At 39.1% G+C, this 19,125-nt stretch overlaps 1 protein-coding gene across 3 annotated transcripts in view; it reads right to left on the reverse strand.

Moving 5' to 3' along the window:
• Window positions 1-19,125, reverse strand: part of ZC3H12C (zinc finger CCCH-type containing 12C) — a 49,398-nt gene that overhangs the window by 24,333 nt on the left and 5,940 nt on the right. For all 3 annotated transcript variants that reach the window (XM_072931183.1, XM_032748890.3, XM_072931188.1), the window contains one exon: window positions 3,632-4,398. In XM_072931183.1, coding sequence (XP_072787284.1) covers window positions 3,632-4,326 — 695 coding nt within the window. In that variant the 5' untranslated portion in view covers window positions 4,327-4,398. The remainder of the gene's footprint in view (window positions 1-3,631; window positions 4,399-19,125) is intronic.

Here is a 19,125-nt window from a genome sequence, read left to right on the forward strand (position 1 = left end):
TGCTTAGTTACTAGTACCTGTTTTCTCTAAGGGGAGAGAACAGATCCTGTGGACAAACAACTGGTTTCACAACAGGCATCAGCAGCTGAGACTCATCTTTTACATACATGGGACTGGTTTTCCTAATCAAGGACTGATTTCTAGAAAAAGGCAGGATGGACTGGACCAACCAGCCATTTGGCAAAGATGCTTTTGTTCTGACCAACACAACAAGGCATCAGTAATCCGTGAAGTTTCTGGAGTGCTTTTGCAGCAACTTCTTAACATGGGTGACTGAGTGCCTAACAAGTGCACCAGCTGGGACTCAGAAACAAGGGAGAAGGAGACAGAGATGGGAAGGTCAGGGGCTGCCTTCGCTGCAGTGACGATGAGAGGCAGATCCTGTGAAGAAAGAGCAAGGCAAAAAGCAGAATTACGAGATCAGATTTCTGGAGATCAGATTTTGGCCTACTGAGGAGAATCCTATGCAGAGAAAAGTGAACAGGAGAGAAGGTGGATTTTTCAAGGATCACCCATGCCAAGCTCAAGATTGGCCCACAGCAACATGCAGGAAGTTGGGCAAAAGTAACAGGACAAGACTTTCCCTCAGATGACTTTTGGAAACACTGAAATGGGATATTGCCAGGCTGCTGAGCTCAGATGGGTGTTAAGGGAGCTGGCTAATGACACTGTATGGCCTCTCTTGGCAATTTTTGAAAGGTTGTGGTAACTGGGGATATTCCTAATGTCTAGAAAAGGGAAAATATCCCTTCCATTTTAAAAGGGGGAAAGAAGGGTAATTTAGGGACCTATAAAGCTGGTCAGCCTCGCCCTGCACCCTGCAAAGGCAATGGAGCAAATCATCCTGTAAACCATTTCTGTACGTAGACTGGATGAAGATGACTGGGGACAGTCAGCATGGATTTATGAGGAAGAAATATGCTTGAGCAGCCTTACAGCCTTTTATGGTGAGATGACTTGTTCAGTGGATGAGGAGAGCAGTGGACACACTGTTTACTGTGGCTTTAACAAAGCTTCTGACAGCTTTGTTCTTGTAGCAGCCTTCTCTTATCACAGCCTCACTGACAAAGTAGGGAAGTAAGGGCAAAGCTAGAGCAGAGATGGACTGAAATCTGACTGAACCGCTGCACTCAAAGGTGATTAGTGGCATAAAGTCCAGTTGAAGGTCAATTAGTATCTGTGTACTCCAGGGGCTGACACGGGGAAATGCATTTCTTAACATCTTCATAATAACCTAGATAATAGAACAGAGTCCACACTGAGCACGTTTACAGAGGATGCTGAGCTGGGAGGAGAACACCAGATGGCTGTACTCTCATTCAGAGGGACCCTGGTCAGGGTAGAGCAACAGGCCAACATGTACCTCAGCAAATCCAGAGGGAAATGCCAATCCTCCAGCTGCATAAGTCTAACACTAATCATCACTACAGGCTGGGAGCTGATCACCTGGAAAGCAACTCTGAAGTGAAGGACATTGGGGCTCTGGGAACACCAAGCTGATCATGAGGCACCAATGCACATTTGCAGCACAGAAGGCCAATAGCCTCCTAGGCTGCATTAGGAAAAGTACTGCCAGCAGGTTGAGGGAGGGGATCCGTCTCTACTCATGCATATGGAGTGCTGGGTTCAGTTCTGGGCTCCCCTATACAAGAAGACATAGACAACACTGGAGAAAGGCCAGTGAAGCACAACAAAATTAATCAAGGGACTGAAGCACGTTTCATACGAGGAAGAGGAGCTGAGAGATCTAGGACTGTAGCCTTGAGAGGAGAAGGCTTGGGAAGATCTACCCATGTGTCTAAATACCTGATGGGAAAAAATAAAGGGAACAGAAACTGATTTCTCACTGGTGTTCAGTGACAGAAGAAGAGGCAATGGGCACAAAATAGAATATAAAAAATGTTGCTTTAACATAAAATAAGGAAAACTTTCTTACAATAAGGGCACTCAAACACTGGCCCAGAGAATACATCGAGTCTCCAAATCCTCAGAGACATTTAAAATCCAATTGGACATGGCCTTGAAATGACACAGTTCTGTGTATGGATCTCCAAAGGCCCCTTCCAAATGGAATGATTCTGTGAATACATTTGGTAGAAAACAAGTAAAGACCTGTTAATTTGATTCTTGGATACAGAACATCCATTTTGTGAATATATTTAATCTATTTATTAAGGTCCTGCAGCATGTATCATAGTTGGTTCATTTGATGCAGGTGGTCAAGAAAGTAAATTTAACATAGGAAGGCAGATCCTAAATATTTATGCTAATAGCTGAATAAACATTAAGGAAAAATTACAGATCTGGAGTAATTCTGGAATGTGTTCAGTACAATTTTAGGAGAAGTTGAACCTAAGTCCACCCACCAAGTCTGAGCCATGCTAACTAGCTAAAACACAACCCTTTTGGATTTATGCGAAGTACAACAAAAAAACAAAACTTCTAAAAGCCATTTTAGAAGTCACTGGATAACTTCTTGGTTGAATGCCACAATCATGTTTGTTCAACTGGACATGCCTCCTCTACAGCTCAAGTTGAACCAAAAGATAAGGAATAACACATCCAGCAGAAAAACTCACAGGAATATACCATATTAAAAAAGTGCCTTGCCTTAGTGCTAACTCCTCTACTTAAAAAAACAAAACCCACCATATTGGCATAAATAAGTGGTATATTTAAATTTCATTTTAAAAAGCTTCATTTAAAGGGAATTGACTTGATTAGAAGCTAAAAAAAAGTCCCATGGAAATGCCAGGGTTTTTTTTTAGCCCAGGAAAGTCTTGCATTAACTTTTATTCCTAAGGTAATGAAAACCACATCAAATAATCAGAAAACTAAAACTCACCTCCTAAACTTTGCTGTTAGTAATCAGATAATCCTTATGACTTACTGAAACAATTACCAATTGATTTATCAATTAATAATTTATATTGCCATAAAAACCTAATCTCTCAGCATTTCTCTCTGCCATTTCCTTCTCTCTTTAATCACTGATGAAGCATGAACCTCTCGCCTTCACAGGCAAGTTTCTTGTTCTGCACCCAGATGTCTGGGTCAGGATCAGTGAACACTGTAGGTAAATGTGCTATCCATGGGCATGTAAGTGAAAGTCGTCTTTCACACACTAATCTCAACAATTAATGTCAATAAAACCTAACTCCAAGACTGATAAACCAAGACCAATGCTATGGGCAGATCAGTTCTCACAGATTACTCAACTAAGACGTATCCGTTAAGCTGCTTAATTCTACATCACTCTTTTATAATCTTGAGGAATCTTACATTTGCTGTAACTTTCTGTACATACCTCCATCCAGCAATTGCCTGTAGCAATGGTGGCTACCAAAAATTAAGGACTGGAGTGGTAGTGAGAAGGAGAGATTTGATATCTGTTTATAAAGGGACAATGGCACTAACTTCTGGTTGTTCTAACAGTGAGTAGTACACCACTGAAGTCGTATAGACCTGTAGCCTGATTCCAATATCAGCACACTGTGTGGTTGACAAAGACACTTGAAAGAGACCCTGCATACAGTTTAAGGCAGTCACACCAAACATCAATGCTTGAACTGTGGGCAAGAACCTTCTGTTTCTATTTAAATAGAAAAGCAAAACCTTCATAGTCACATACCTCATTGCAACATTGCTGCCATCAATAACTATTGGCCTCAGGTTGTCTCCGTCCTGTGTCACATCCTCCTGCAGTGGAGACTCTGACCTCTGAGACTCTATGGAAGACGCTTCACGCATTACACTAGTGTTAGCATTAGTTACAGTCTGATCAGTCTCAGTTTTATTCCCAAGTTTGACAAGTTCTCCCAAAATATCATTTATTAAAGCATCAGTACCAAGTTTATTTAGTACAAGTTGAACCTGCTCTTCAGAGTAACCCAACTTAAGTGCAAACTCCAGTTTGGTTTGATATTCTTTCACCACATCAGGAGGCTTTTTGACTTCCTTAGGTACTATCTGAGCCTCTTCTATCCTAAAGTCTTGCAAGATTTCATTTCTTTTTAGTATATGAGGCTCTAAGCAAGGAGATCGGCACAGCTGTTGATGAGTCTTAGGCAATAAATGTGACTCCGATGCAGAATTATTCAGTCTCTCTGACTCGTTATCAGAATTTGTGCTTTCTTCGGAGTCACAGCTGGAGCTTCCAGAAGTCTCTTCAGATGTCTCCTTTTCTCTGTCTTCTTTCCTAGAATTAACCTTATCCATTGTTGGCTTCTCCGCCATCGACCAAGGTACAATTGCATTTATCTCTGTGCCAGTGCTCCCCACATAAAGGTGGCCTAAGTCATGCCCCAGATGATCCTTCAAGCCCATGAAGCTGTTGCATGCACTTGAGTCCACTTTGCTGTTTTTCTTGTATTCCTGAATATAAAGTGTTCCGTATTCCTAAAGAGAAAACAAAAATGTTGCAACTGGTTACACGCATTACTTGTTTTCTATTTTCTTGCTGCTTCCTCAGAACTGCATTTATTCTCTTGCAGCCGAGAAATAGAATTTATTTCTCTTTTTAAACATGGAAGGCTTTTTGTGGGAAAAACTCCTCCTGAGGAATATCTATAGATAAGTGGATAAATAACTAACTACCTGTCTTCTGAATGTATCAAATGTTTTTACTTACACGTTTCTAGAAATGGATTTATGAAAAAATACGAAACCAAAGACTCCAAGTTTACCTACTGTAATGTAGAGACAGGACTAAAGTAATTATTTAAAAACAATGAGATATTTCTTCTAGCATAAGACTATGTTGCAACAACAACAATTTTAAAAAGTGACTATAAAATACACTGGAAAAGGTTTTCAAATGAAATGCCTTACAGTATGTTGAACAGAAAGAAATTAGCATAGTGCTAGATTCTCTAGCTTATTAGTAACAGAAAACATGATTAAATAAAAACTTATTGGCCCTGAAAGACACTATCAGCTCAATGGAATACACTGAAACTATTTCTGAATTCCCTTATAAAGTGATAATTAAGTCAAGAAAGACTAATTGTTCTCAACAGAGTGTTGTATTACTAACATAAACAGCATTTAGGGACATGGATTGATCTAATGGCCAATAAAGCCAATGGAAGTTCTTGCACTAACTCCAACAGACCATTCATCAAGCCAACAAGCCAACAAAATTAAAAGCTGCTTTCAGCTCCTGCACTAGATTTGTGCAAACCTTTAGATAAATCAAAACTATACATGTATAGATATGAGCCAATTAGGAAGAATGTAAGAAAAAATTTGCCGTTTCCAGGACCATATACTTGCCATATCAGATTTTCTTGAGGAATTTTGCATAGCAGTAGTTAGTTACAGAACTTAGTTACCCATTTCATCACAAACATTACTTCAACAACCTACACTTAAAGGCAGATTGCTACCTCCTTCCCTTACTTTGTTCTTTGAAACAGCAATCTTTGCTAAATGCTTCAATAAAGAAAATAAAACATAAATTATTTCTCATAAATAAAAATGGACCATATGGACCAATTGTACTGCAAGGTTACCATGAAAAAGAAGAATTTAAATTAAGGAAAGACGATGAAACAAAGAGTTCTTTCACACTTCCATCTTGTAAGGAAGAATATAAAGCAAGATATAGAGACAAAGGACTTCACTTGAACTTAAAATTTCTGTCAACAAATACATTAACTCTCCCATCCCCTTACAGGTGAGCATTTAAGACTGACACAGTATTTTTAAAATACAGTGTACTGGTGATAAAGATTTGTGATATAGATTTGAGAGTATGAACCAGAGAAATTAATCCAGGGTTAAGATTAGAGTGAATCAAAAAAACAATCCAATCCATGGCTCAGTAAAAGTAGATTACATAGGCAGGGAGTGCCAAGACATCACCATTGTGGCAGAGTGTTCTGGTTATGGGGCACAAAAATCTTACTTTACCCAAACAGTTCTAGTTAACATAAATAAATCTTATCTATCATCAGTGCTTTCATCTCCAACACCTTAATCCCAGCAAGACTGATAAGGAAGAAAAAAAAGTTTTATTTAGATCTTATCTTGTTACAAGGCAGTAGCGCTGTAATTCTCATGCATTAATGAATTAATGAATATTGCCTTCTCTGAACGCAAAGCTTTAGGATTTCAAGCAACCCAGAGATTAAACACAACAAGAATTTAGGAAATGAACCATTTCACACGGTGATTTATTAACTAAGATAATACACTTTGATAGCACAGAGGTAGTAACAAGTCACAATATTCCAATAAAAAGATACAGTTAAAAAACCAACACCGTGGCCTTCACAGAACTGACACACATACACACACAAAAAAATTAAAACAAATCGCAAACAAGCAGCCCCTATTGGAAGCCAGGCTGCCTAGCAACCAGCCTCTAGTTGCTAGGATGCGCTTCTTTAACATACCATCATGAATACTAGCACAGCCAAAGAATAATTTGGTATGAACAAAAGCCCATGAAAGAGAGCGGGACTTAAGTGCGTCTGGTTTCCCCTCGGAGAACAATGCAGCTGCCAAACCAATCTGGAAGCCCCGACATCATTGTTCCACCAACCCCACAATCTGCTCTGACTCGAGGAAGTCTAGTTAATGGGCAATACTTTTAAGCTGGACTGAAAAGTTGAGCTGGCTCATGTACTGCTGCTGCAGAATACAGGGAGATAATGGGTCACTGCCTAAATCCGTGTACTGTGAAATGTCATTTTAGTATTGAACTAAAAGTGAAGGGAGGGTTTTTTTAGAAGGGGGGAAGAAGAGTTTGCATATTAACAGCATCAAATACCAAAAGCCTGAAGTGCATAGATTAGAAAGAGGATTTTTTTTTTCTAGTGTTAGTTAAAATAATACTTAAGTCATTCTTCAATCACTTCTTTCTTGAAGTTTAAGTGCTTTACAGCAACTACAATCATAACACCCTCCAGTGCAATTCAAAGAAGTCACTAGCATATGAATGTGTCTGTAGACCAGGCATTATATGAAACGTACTTTAGATGATTTGCACATCAACTGCATATGAAAAATGACTGTAGCCTGAGCTTAGTCCATTGTTAGGAATATATACATAATCAACCTCACATCTATCTGCTTTAATTTTCCTGTCAATCTCCATCATGCTTCAATATATAATTGCTTGTTTTGCAAAGAACGCCACTGTTTTTCAGAAACTATTTAAAGAACAGAATAATAAAAGCAGCCACTTTAACATATCCCACAGATAATATATAGTCATTATATTATTGCTTTAAAAGGGTAGTTAAAATTGTACTTGTACTGTAATCCAAAGCTAAATATTTCTGAAATAGTTTTGCATAAGCAGTACACTATTCCTGGCATTTGGCCTAAACCCTGCATGCAAGATACATTTATTTTCAGACAAATTTTTACAACGCCTGGAAACTTTGCATATCATATTTGTGGTCAGTAGCATGTCTTAGAAACATTACACTTTGGAGCTCCAATCATGATGTCCTTTATGAGACTCACTGACTAGAACCATGAAAATCAGATGTCACTGTTGAATGCTGCTGATTATTTTGTCTGGGTTTGTTTAGTGAAGAGCAACATGCCAGGCAGTCAATTTGAATGAATTTGTATTCCAAATAAACACTAGTGTACCTATATACAGGACAATGAAGCTCATGAAAACCAGAAAAGGTCAGACTTATCTAAGGAGCAACAGCAGCTAAGAATTCCTTTATTCACAAGGACCTTTTACTACACACATATGGTTTTAAAGTATGCTGACTGATACAATGCAATATAGCTAAGAAAAGCATCTACTATGAATTCTGAATCAAATGAAAGATAAACAAACAAAAATAATAAAAAAAAATTCAGTCATGAAAACCTTCCCCTTTTGATTATGCTCACCACAGCTCAGTAAAAGATTTGTATTTATGAAAAGGTTAATAAAATGGGTAATTCCCAATTTAGGCATACCTATGATAATAGAAGTTTTATACTGTAGCCTATTTGAAGCTACAGTACCTCACACTGTGTTCACTGTTAAAGGTTTAAAGTACTGTACATATATTCATTAGGTATAAATACAATAATCCAGATGAGCACTTCATTACAGAAGTATAATCTTTTACCATTTCTTAGAAGTTGCCATTATTTTCAACTAACCATTAACAACAATCAGCCCCTCAGTTCACCTCCACACAAAACAGAAATATTTCTCAAAGGGATGTGGGCTAGCAGATCACCTAATATTTTACTGTGTATTCAGAATATTTTCCACTTACAGTTGAGCATAAAATAAATAATTTAATGCAAATTTAGTTCACAGAGGAAAATAAGAGAGTAAAGTAGTGTCATGTGGCACAATATAACAGAAAATGTGTATTTTCAAAAGACCATCAACAAGTTTCGGAAGATACAGTCTACAAGGAAAGAGTTCAACATATTTTCACAGAGGTAGACCTTTTCTAAGTCTCCTAAACACAAAATGTAAAATATTGAAATAATTTTGTTGAAACACTCACTGCTCGTCACAAACAGAAGTGCAGAGTTGATCAGAAAAGAAAAGAGAACGCATCCGTTATCCAAATGATAAAGATACTGCAACAATGCAAATAAAATAATGAATATGTAATAAATACCTACTGCTGTAGTTTCTATGTATTTAATTACCATTGTATTTGAGCGAGTGCTGTTGTCTGCATCATTCTATCCAACAAAGGAGGGATGTCCCATTGAACAGATTGGTTAATGCTCTGGGGCAACAGATGTCTACTGGAACTGCAGGAGACCAGCAACTGGTGGCCTGCCCATCTTCTGAAAACTTTCAATAGACTCATGCATATGTTCACACAATAGGGCATGTGGTAGAAATGCAAACCTCTTTTTAACCCTTTTATATGCTCTCTTTCCCTCTCAACTGATATATGAAGGTCTTTGTTTTGGACTTTTTTTTTTTTACAGGATCCTTGAAACATAGGCTCATGGAGTACACAGTGTTTGTTCTTCAGCCTAACATATGAACTCAAAATATAAAACAAAACTGATTAGAAACTTTATAAAACCAGCCGGACTACATCTGACACACTGATAACTGGTTTTAAAAACTAAAAACCTTTGACTGTAACACATTCCTACCTGAGACCGCCCTAATGCTCAATCTTACACGTCCGTATCTTCAGATAGCCTATAATAGAGCTCTTCCTACTTCCACAAATGTGGTAAATTTCACCCAAGGTGTAGTATAATGGAAAAGGCGTCTATTCATGTTTTTCTTTAAGAGTTTTTTCTACTAGTCATCATTTAAGTAACAGCTTATTTGCAAAAAAGGTAAATACCTGTAACTTAGAAGTTGAAACCTTTTCCCCACTGGGCTACAGAATTTGTTCTGTTGATGGCTACTCCTATCATTTTCAAATTCTGGGAAATGCACCATTACTGATGCTTTCAAAAGTTCCTTAATAGAGTGCAGTGTGAGTCAATGCTCTTCAATATACTTAATCTTAGCACATAACTGTTTTTCTATCCCTCTTTTTCCAAGAGACACCCAAAGTGTGCAAATCTCAGTTGACACACAGGCTAGCTCGTTGTCCAAATGCAAACTGATAACGCTGCAACACCAGAAAGGTGAACCATCCCGTTTGTGCAGAGAGAAGCCCCTATACTTACGTTGGCTGGAAAACACACAGACATTGGTTTCTCTGAGCTGTTCCAGAAGCAACTCCTTAACACGATTTCAGCTGCAGACTTCAGGCAAGCAAGCAGAACAATGAATGGATGAACAGATGGACCCGCGATGTCTTTGCTTAACCTACTACCGAGCGGCTGTGGAGCCAATCACGGCCGGCAGAGCTCACAATTAGTTGGCTGGGCAGATGCAAGGCAACCTCCCCATCCTGCATCAGGTTCGGAGGTTTCTAAGATAAGCAAGTTGATGTCATTCTCAGGGTCTGCCCCGGGCAGCATGTGTATTAACGAGGGGTGTGCAGCAACAATAGGCCATACAAAAGAGACTAGCAGGCAGCTGCTGTATGAGAGCCAGAGTCATTAGGGAGCAGGCTGCCAACAAGAAACACCTGGCTTGGGCAGACTTCAGCTTCTCCTCATTGTTTCTAATTCATGAAACAAAGAAAAGAATTATTTTTTAAATAGTAAAAATTGTGAGTTTCTATTAAAATGTATCAGTCTGAAGGAATATAACCCCTTCTATTATGGAAACAAAATGTTCTTTGTCAAGAAAAATATTAAAGAAAAATAAATCTATCAGTAGCTATTGTAATCCCCTTTTCTTGTTAGCAAAATTAATCATAGTGATATAAAGCACAAGGAGGTATGAAAGGAGCCCACACTAAACACTGAAATGCATTCAGAAACTGCTTTCTGAATTTTCTGACACTTTTCTACATTAGTCAATAATTGCAACAAGCTTGCATTTACACACAACTGTAAGAGTACTTATGAGTAATTTCAATGGAGGGAGTGAAAACATTTAAACTAAAAACACATAATATTAATATATGGAATAATGGATATTTTTAAGCAGTTGAAACATTAGAGCACTTGATAGAAAGGAACTACAAACCACTCTTTTATTCTGGAGTCCCTCATATTTGTTTGCAACACAACTGCTTTCCTCTTTTACTTTTTCACAGATCTGTTCTAGATGCCAAGATCTTTCCACCTCTTCTAGATGACAGAATATTTGAACAGAAGTCTGGAGCTAGGCTATAGCCAGATCTTTATTGTTTTTATTTTCAATTGAAGTAATCCACATAGAAACACAAACTCCAGTCCACATCTCCCCTCACTGCCCACATTTCCATTGCCCAACACAGACATTTAGCAACATAATTGTAGCAAGGTTTGATGCTTGGTAAAAAAAGGTGGTGCACTGTGGACTTTCAAATAATAATTTGCCACTGCTGGTAACTTCAACTGAAGACAAGTCAAAATAAAGAAGGAAGAGATTGTGCATTTGCAAATGTTCATCTGAATGACTACTAGAAAAGCATATTTACTAAACTTCAGCATCATTACATGACTAAAAGCAATAATGAGAGACACAGAGGCAGCTGTCCTCCTCTGCTTGTGAGGACAGGCAAACTGCTGAGAAATATCTGCTGTGATTTAATAGAAGAAAAGAATGAGAATAGGTTTGTTAGAATTGCTTTGAGCAACTTTCCAAGCTTTATGCAGATATGAATGTAATTAACACAGTAAATAAAATTACATACTGTCATGCTATTACACTGATGCACTTATCAGGTGCCCAGATATTAAGCTTCAAAGAAAAAACTCCAACCATAGTTTCTCCACACTGTCCATTAAACACTCCTAAAAACAACTACTAACACCACAATTTTGGACCTTTTTAGTCAGAGACAGGAGGAGACTCCACACTAATTTCAGCCACTGTGAACACAAAGACTGAGAGAAAGCTACCCACGAGCACAGTGGGATGCCTGATCCCCAGCACTGGATTAAGCCTCTTTGCAAACAGCAAATAAAAGCAGTGATCTGAAAAAGCTAATCAGTCCCTGCTGTGGTATTTAGACTACCTCAGTTGCCGGTATTGGATAACGTTAAGCATATTAAAACTTCTGTAGGCAAAACTGGAAGCCAGTCCAGTTTACCTATGTCCAAGAACTGCACTTAAATGCAAGCAGGATCACTTGGCTAGTCACTTGTTATCTCTCTGATTAGAGCCAGGCATTTGTTTTGCAATACAGAGATGCTTACTTTACAGAGACACATATATACCTTTTATATACATCCATAAAAGAGTACTCTGTGGCAGAGAACTGTTGTATTTACGGTTCTACAACTACAACTAGTGCAAGTGTATTACCCAGCTTAGAAAACTGCCTTAAAAATAACACTGCAAGAAGTTCACTTGCAAAGACCTGCCCCCTCTACGTCTTCTACAGTAACAACGTAATCCTGCTTTGTGTACCCCCAAACTCTCCACCTACCAAGTGCAGGTCTTCAGGGAACCAGGGAACTTTAGTTGCAGATTAAAGTTCATGCAAACAGCATGCTGCAGCACTATGACCAAAATGAGAATGGATACAATCTGAAGACTTACATTATATTGTTAAATTTACAGAAAATACTCTAGCAAGCTATGGTTGGGTGAATTAAGAAGACATTTTCTAATTCTATCTTGTGCACAACATCAGTTACTTAAACCAGCTTCCTCTTCTGGAAGTATCTTCTCAGCTCCTCCCTAAAAGAAGTTGGGTTGTTGAAGGTTTACAAGGTGTCAGATCATCCTATTAAATCATGCTTGTGATGACAGAAAAGCATTCACATTAAGGCTTATCAAGCACATGAGGCTTCTTTGTAGGAATGATGAGCTCATAAAAGACACCTTAGTAGGAAACAGTGGGGCTCTGCCATCACATCTGTGAAAGGCTGTAAGAGCATCACCAGAAAGTACAAAGCAAGCACAAGGCACACAGCACAAAAGGACAAAGCAAGTTCTACTTCTTGTGCTAAAACCTCCAAATCCAATAATGAGTTCAACAGCTCCCTATTGCAACACTCAAAATACAAAGAGGTAATAAATTAAATCCAGACATAGCAACAGCTCCTTCAAATGCAACAGCTCCTTCAAATTTCTGGTCTTGCAAGATGAGTAAGCTATAAAATCCTGTATTTGTGGCTGCTAGGTATGGGACATTTTGTGCAGTGCTTATCAGGTCCTTAGTGCCACTTGATTAAACAGCAGGTGAGCATAAAATCCTGAATTGCCTGGAGGTGATGGGATGCTGCAGAGAGACACAGACCAGGGTGTCTCTTGGTTTGGGCGAGGGGTGGGAAAGAAAGCATCCCCTTTATCCTCCCTCCACACCGCTGCCCAGTGTGGTGTGAAAAGCACACATGGAAGGACGAGAGAGACCAAAGGGGGGAGAGCTGGAGCAGCTGGGAAATTCAGACAGCAGAGGCTGAAGATATTAGGGAAGCACTACTATAAGGCAGAAAAATAACCCTTTAAAAAAACTCAAAAAATCTGCTAGTTCCAGACAAATCTTGTTGTTTCAAACACATTGAAAACAATTTAAAAAAAACTTATTTAAAAAGGAATTATTTTATGCAAGCATACATAAAATGTATAAGCATACATAAAATTGGCCATCACTCCAGTGGTATTATTACAGCAATTAGAAAGACAATTTGTCCCATTAATGTGTTTAATTATCTTTTATTTTACAACTTTGTGCTAAGCCTCCATTCTTAAATGACGCCTTTGCAAGAACACACTGCACAAGTAAAATCAATCACATACCACTGCATTTATGAAATAGAAATTACAGAAATTAAGGTTGTAGGCTACAGACAAAACTCAGCCCAAAAAAAAGTGGAAAACTTATGTTTACTGTTGGACTTGGGAACTGCAAGGGAGATGCTTATCTTTACAATTACAAGGTGGCAATAAAAACATATTATTTTCAAGTTATACAAAGAGATAGACTATCTTAAGTAGAACACTTGAAAGAAGTTCACCTAGTTTTGAGGAGTGGTAAGTGGTGCTCTAGACTGGATCTACTCACAGTCAAAATCAGACAAAAAACACCACTCTACAGCTATACAAAGGAATTAAATGATCAGTAAGGAGTGCCTGGAATTCAGAAAAAGAACTGATTTTATGATAAAGATGAGTAATGTTTTGCCTAGAGAATAACTAACCTTTCAAAACCACGATGTTTTAAAGCTGTATTTTCAAATGCAGTGCAATTGCTCTGTAGAAAAATATGCACTCTCAAATGCATTAAAACAAAGTGGTGAAGAGTTCTTTCACTCTTTGAAAAAAGACTCATCTATCTCTAGTTATCCTTAAAATTAAAAAAGCAGAGATGCATTTTCCAGCAGGGCATAATCTGAAAAGAAGGTTAAAATGTCTAAGTTTCTGGTATAATCCCATTAGATCATCAGTATATTGGATGCATGCAAGACCTGAGCAAACCACTGCAACATTTATCAGGATGTCCTCTGAGGTTTTGAATAGAAGCAGAAAACACCAATGTTATCATAAGTAGTGACTACTATTTTGCTAATCACGGGTAAAACAGATCCAGTCTTCACTTTTCTGTTGGTAGACAAAGCCAGTGACCATGAGCTGCTCATCACAACATGACAAGACACCCACCTGCAGCTCCTCAGTTTGCCTACAGGATGAGCCCAGGAGGCTTGAGCCACACCAGCCAACTGCACAGAAAGCATAAAAGCAGCATTCTGTGACACCAAAAAACACTGGCATCACCCCTCACTACCACACTGAGATGTAGCACCTGAAATGAAATACATTTTCTGAAGCAGATTTTAATTTTAAAATTAAATAGTTTTGATCATAAACCCTCCACTGTTTACCTAAGATGATGATGATTTCCTCAGTACTGTAATTTACATATACTTACTGTAGGCATGGATTCCTAAGCTGTGCTCATTTCACAGCATCACAGAATCGCTGAAGTGGGAAGAGATCTCTGTAGGACATCAGGTCCAATTCCCCTGCTCCAGCAGGGCTACCAAGAGCCAGATGCTGGACCCTGTCCAGATAGCATCTGAACACCTCCAAGAATGGACACTCCACAACCTGCCTGGGCAGCTGTCAGTGCTTGGTCATCCTCACAGAAAAAGTGCATTTCCTAATGTTCAGAAGGAATAGTCTGTGCCCACTGCTTCTGGTCCTGTCCATGGGCACCACTGAAAAGAGGCTGGCTCTGTCTGCTTTGCACACACCCTTCAGGTATTTATACGCACTGATAAAAAACCCACAAGTCTTCTCTGCCTCTTCTCCAGGCAGAACAGCCCCAGCTCTCTCAGCCTTCCCTCCTAGAGGAAATGCTCCAGTCCCTGCATCATCTTTCTAGCCCTTTATTAGACTCACTCCAGTAACTCCATGTCTCTCTTCTACTGGAAGGCTCAGATTTATCTCACCAGTGCCAAGCAGAGGGAAAGTATCACCTCCCTTGCCCTGCTACCCAACCCCTGCTAACACTGCCAGGCCACTGCTGGGCCACAACCAGGACTGCTTCCAGCACAATGACATACAGCAGGCTCAAGGATTTCCCATCTTTGAGTGGATGCTCCAACTCAAATGTGGTTAAACCCCAGCATAAACATACAAGGCACTGTAACCACACCCACACAAGCACACCAGGGCATGCACACAGATGGACAATCCCAGAAGTCTTGTTTCTGAGGGCAGTAAGTCACAGTGCCAGAAATTCCTGGGGTTTTTTTGGGGAATAGACAAAAGCTCTATGGGAAAGTATTCAGGGGTTTACAAGCCAGAAAGCACTGAAATCCCCTTCTATGCACTAAGCTGGCTGTTGGGCAACTGCTCTCATCAACACCATCTCATAAACTTCAAGTGTGAAACACTGTCCATTTTTGCAACAAATGGGGGAACAGTGTTTACTTTAAGATTGTAACTGTTTAATTTATTTTTAGTTTTATTATTTATGAATCTAAGGAGACACTGAGCTACAAAGCATTCAAGGAAAAAAAAAATGTTTCCACCAATACATACATGTTAGATTCAATCTCCTCCCTTCCAGAAAGAAGTTCACTCCCACTTCAAGTTTTCTGGACACTTTCTGAGCATGAAAATTTGAACTGTCTAATTAACCTTCCCTGTGACAATACGGGGTGGCCAGACAATGCCTACAACTGTACAAAGTGTACCCTATCATGCTTAGCAAAGTACATCTATTCAAATTTGTTCTGTCAGAAGAAAATCCTCTTACAAAACTAACACGGTTATGTGGAAAAAAAGTATTCTCTTCACTTTAATAAAGGTAGCTAGTCAACTTAATATCTTTTATCTGTGCCACAGACTATTGTTAAGAGTTTGAAAGGTTCATCAGAGGAAAATAGGCTTCTCAAACTGTCTAGAGACATGATCAGCTTGTGTTTCAGGCCATGTTGCTGGCAATAGAGCCCCATAATCTCCAGGGTTCCTGGACACAGTTCAAGGTGTTGGTTGGACTCTCTGTTGCCCTAAATGGCATCACAGTGTTATGCTTATTTGAGACACAATTCCTATGCCTGTACCACACGGCTGCAGTTGTCTTTTTGGCCTGGAGCCTTCTGCAAGAGAGCTGCCAGCAGTGGATTTTCTGCACGACTTTCAGCCTTGCCATTTACTCTCTACTGGGATGAAAGAGTCAGAGAACATGTTAAGGTTCAAATTTTTACCTAGATTTAGTAAGCTAAGAATCAGAGAAAACAGAGATGATCATGTGGTTTGTCGAGACACACTTAGCACATAACTGTTTCTTACTTTCTGAGGAAGCTTTCAATAGATCTGACAAGTGGCAACAATAGCCAGATCTTACTCAAAGTGGGTTACTGTAGCTGCAAATTAAAGTTCCAAATGAACTTGAATTCTTGGAATGAAAGAAAATAGCTGCACAGAAGTCTAGCTTACTACCTTTCTTTTGAGTATAGCTTTTCTTCACCTTTACTGTACTCCTGAACTCAGCAAAGAACAAAGGAAAGTCTCCACACTCAGCTACATACAGGCTTTGAAATCCTAGTATTTTACACATTAATAAAACAGCTTGTTCATCGTTAATAACCTAATACATCAGAAAGAGACAAACCGTGTTAGTGATTTAACGTAATTTTTCCAGCTATTTGCAGTCCCAGAGTCATTCTGGGCTCAGAAGCCTGCAGCTTTTAAAGTGGTAATTAATACTGCTGACCAAATTTTCTTGTACTTAGTTGAAAAGCCAGATAGATTTTAGACCTATGAATTCATGCACACATTTATTTAATTAGGCTAACATCTGAGCCCTTCTGAGCCCTCAGTGCTCATTCTTTGCTCTTCAGAGTCCTTGTCATGAAGTTAGATCTGATAAAGACATGCAAATGGGAATACTTCATTCACAACAGGTGATGTTATTAACATTTATTATTAAATAACTTAGTTTGGAGGGAATCTCTGGAGGTCAACTAGTCCAACAACCCTCATTTAATACAGGTTCAGCTACACTAGGTTGCTCTGTGATGTAGGAATGTGCCCCCTGTTGACAGAGTAAAAAAGTTACCCTTTGTCTCCTTAAAAAGGAAAAAAACCCAGAAGTTTCTCTCCTCAATTTGGTTAAAAGACACCTCATAGGACCTTGGAGACTTCACCTCAAACTTAAGGATAGCAAATTGGACAGAAGCCAAAAAGTCCCGCCTAAGCAATTCACTAGAATAAGAAGAGAACAAAAGAAGTAAATTGCTTTTGTGAAGTGTTTTAGCAGGAGCAAGAACCTCTTGCCCTGGCTCAGTTTTTCTCGGTGAAAAGCTTTGTTATTTTGTCTTTTATTAAAACTTCTTGTTTCCAACACTGTCACAGGAACCATCCTGCTACTTTTATGCCACCTGAAGTAGCTGAGCTATCAAGGGATAATACTTGTCTCTCAGAGCTTGTAAGACCCGGCTCAAAGAGACCAAGTATTACTGTGTCTTTTCCTTTTGTGCATTTCCAAAATTGGAGACTCCACAACTTTCCCAAACACCTGGCCCAGTGTGTAAGTATTCTCATGGTGACATTTTTCTTCATCTTCAGCCAGAATTTCTCACTATACCTTGCCAACTGCTGCCTCTTGTCCTTTTGTTGTATGCGTCCAAATAGAGTACTTTGCCTTCTCCAAATAAGTTACAGAGCTGAAGACAGCAATAAGATCCCCCTTTGTCTTTTCTTAAACAAGGCTGAACAAATTCAGTTTTCCTGGTGCCTCTCCTTGTTACTCAATGTACTCCATCCCCCTAATTAACCTGGTAGCCATCCACTAGACTGGCCCCTGTAAGACAGTGTCTTCTCCCATCTTTTAGAGACCAAAATGGAACTCAGTACTCCAAATACAATCTCACCAGTGCCAAAAAGAGGTAAATGATCATTCCACTTGGCCTGATGGCAATCCTCTTGCTAATATACCCTCTTTAGCCTTATTCTCTATTTCTGCAACATCATCTTACACTCATCAAGGGATGAGGCTTTACGGTCCACAAAAGGATTCCATGTCAGCAGATGAACTAAACCCTATTTACAATGCCCACTGGAGGCATCTGTTTTCAGTCTGCCCACTACAAACATTTTCTCATCAGAGATCTCACAGGCATAAGGATGAGTGCATTCAAGCTGTAGATGAACAATTCAAACTGCTCACAGAAGTAGTAACAAAGATCAACTTTAAGATGATGATGCTTATTTCACACTAATAAGTTTGCTTATCTGAGGTCTCTCTTGCAACATATGTATATATCAAAAGCAAACTGATTTGTAACATACTAATGTCCAAAATTTATCAAGGCATTACATGTGAATTATAGAGTCCTACCACAGCCTTATAAAACTTTGGAGCAGCCAGTTTTATAAACAAATCAGATAGCAGACTATCACCAAATACTGAACAAAACCTCAGGGAGAGGCCATGCACTCTATCAATACCATCAAACTTATTAAAGAACAATTATTCTCACTCCTGAAAAAAAACTGCCTGCATAATTTCACAATGCAAACACACCCTAAATCCCTGTGAGATCTGTAGCTTAGTTTCTTCTAAATGATCAGGCAAGGGTGGTTTACCAAGTTTCATTTATAAGCAATGCTCAATTCAGAGAAGTGGGCAAAGACCTCAGACAAAAATTGTGACTTTGAATGAGTCCTGGCAGTAAGGTCAAGCTCCAGGAAGTAAACACTGCCTAAACACATTTAGCCACACAGTCTTTTGCTGAAACCAGATGAAAGTCCCATCAATGTACGCATGATAGCAGATGTTATTTTCTTCCACAGAAGAAAATAACAGCTAGAATAAAAAACTATGAAAAGAGAAGTGAACAAGTGGCTGAGAAACAGCAGCTGAAGCAGAAAACTCTGATTTTAGTCTTTCACCAGAAAGCATGTGCTATAGCTCAACAACTTCAAGAAACCCAGACTGTAATCCCAACAGTGACAGTTCCAGCACTAACAAGTCCAACTCACAGCTCGGCAAGGATGGCAAAAGCCTGGTTGGCAACCCAGCAAGAATGGCAGCACAAACCCCAGAAGCAGCTGCTACAGAGACTTGTGAACCCAGGTGCACAGCCCTGGGCACTTGCACATCACAGTCCTTCCCTAGCCAGAACAAACCATTTCCAGAGGTGTATGTGGCATTACAAATAGCATGTATT

Source organism: Taeniopygia guttata, chromosome 1 (genome assembly GCF_048771995.1).
Source record: "Taeniopygia guttata chromosome 1, bTaeGut7.mat, whole genome shotgun sequence".
Lineage (NCBI taxonomy): Eukaryota > Metazoa > Chordata > Aves > Passeriformes > Estrildidae > Taeniopygia > Taeniopygia guttata.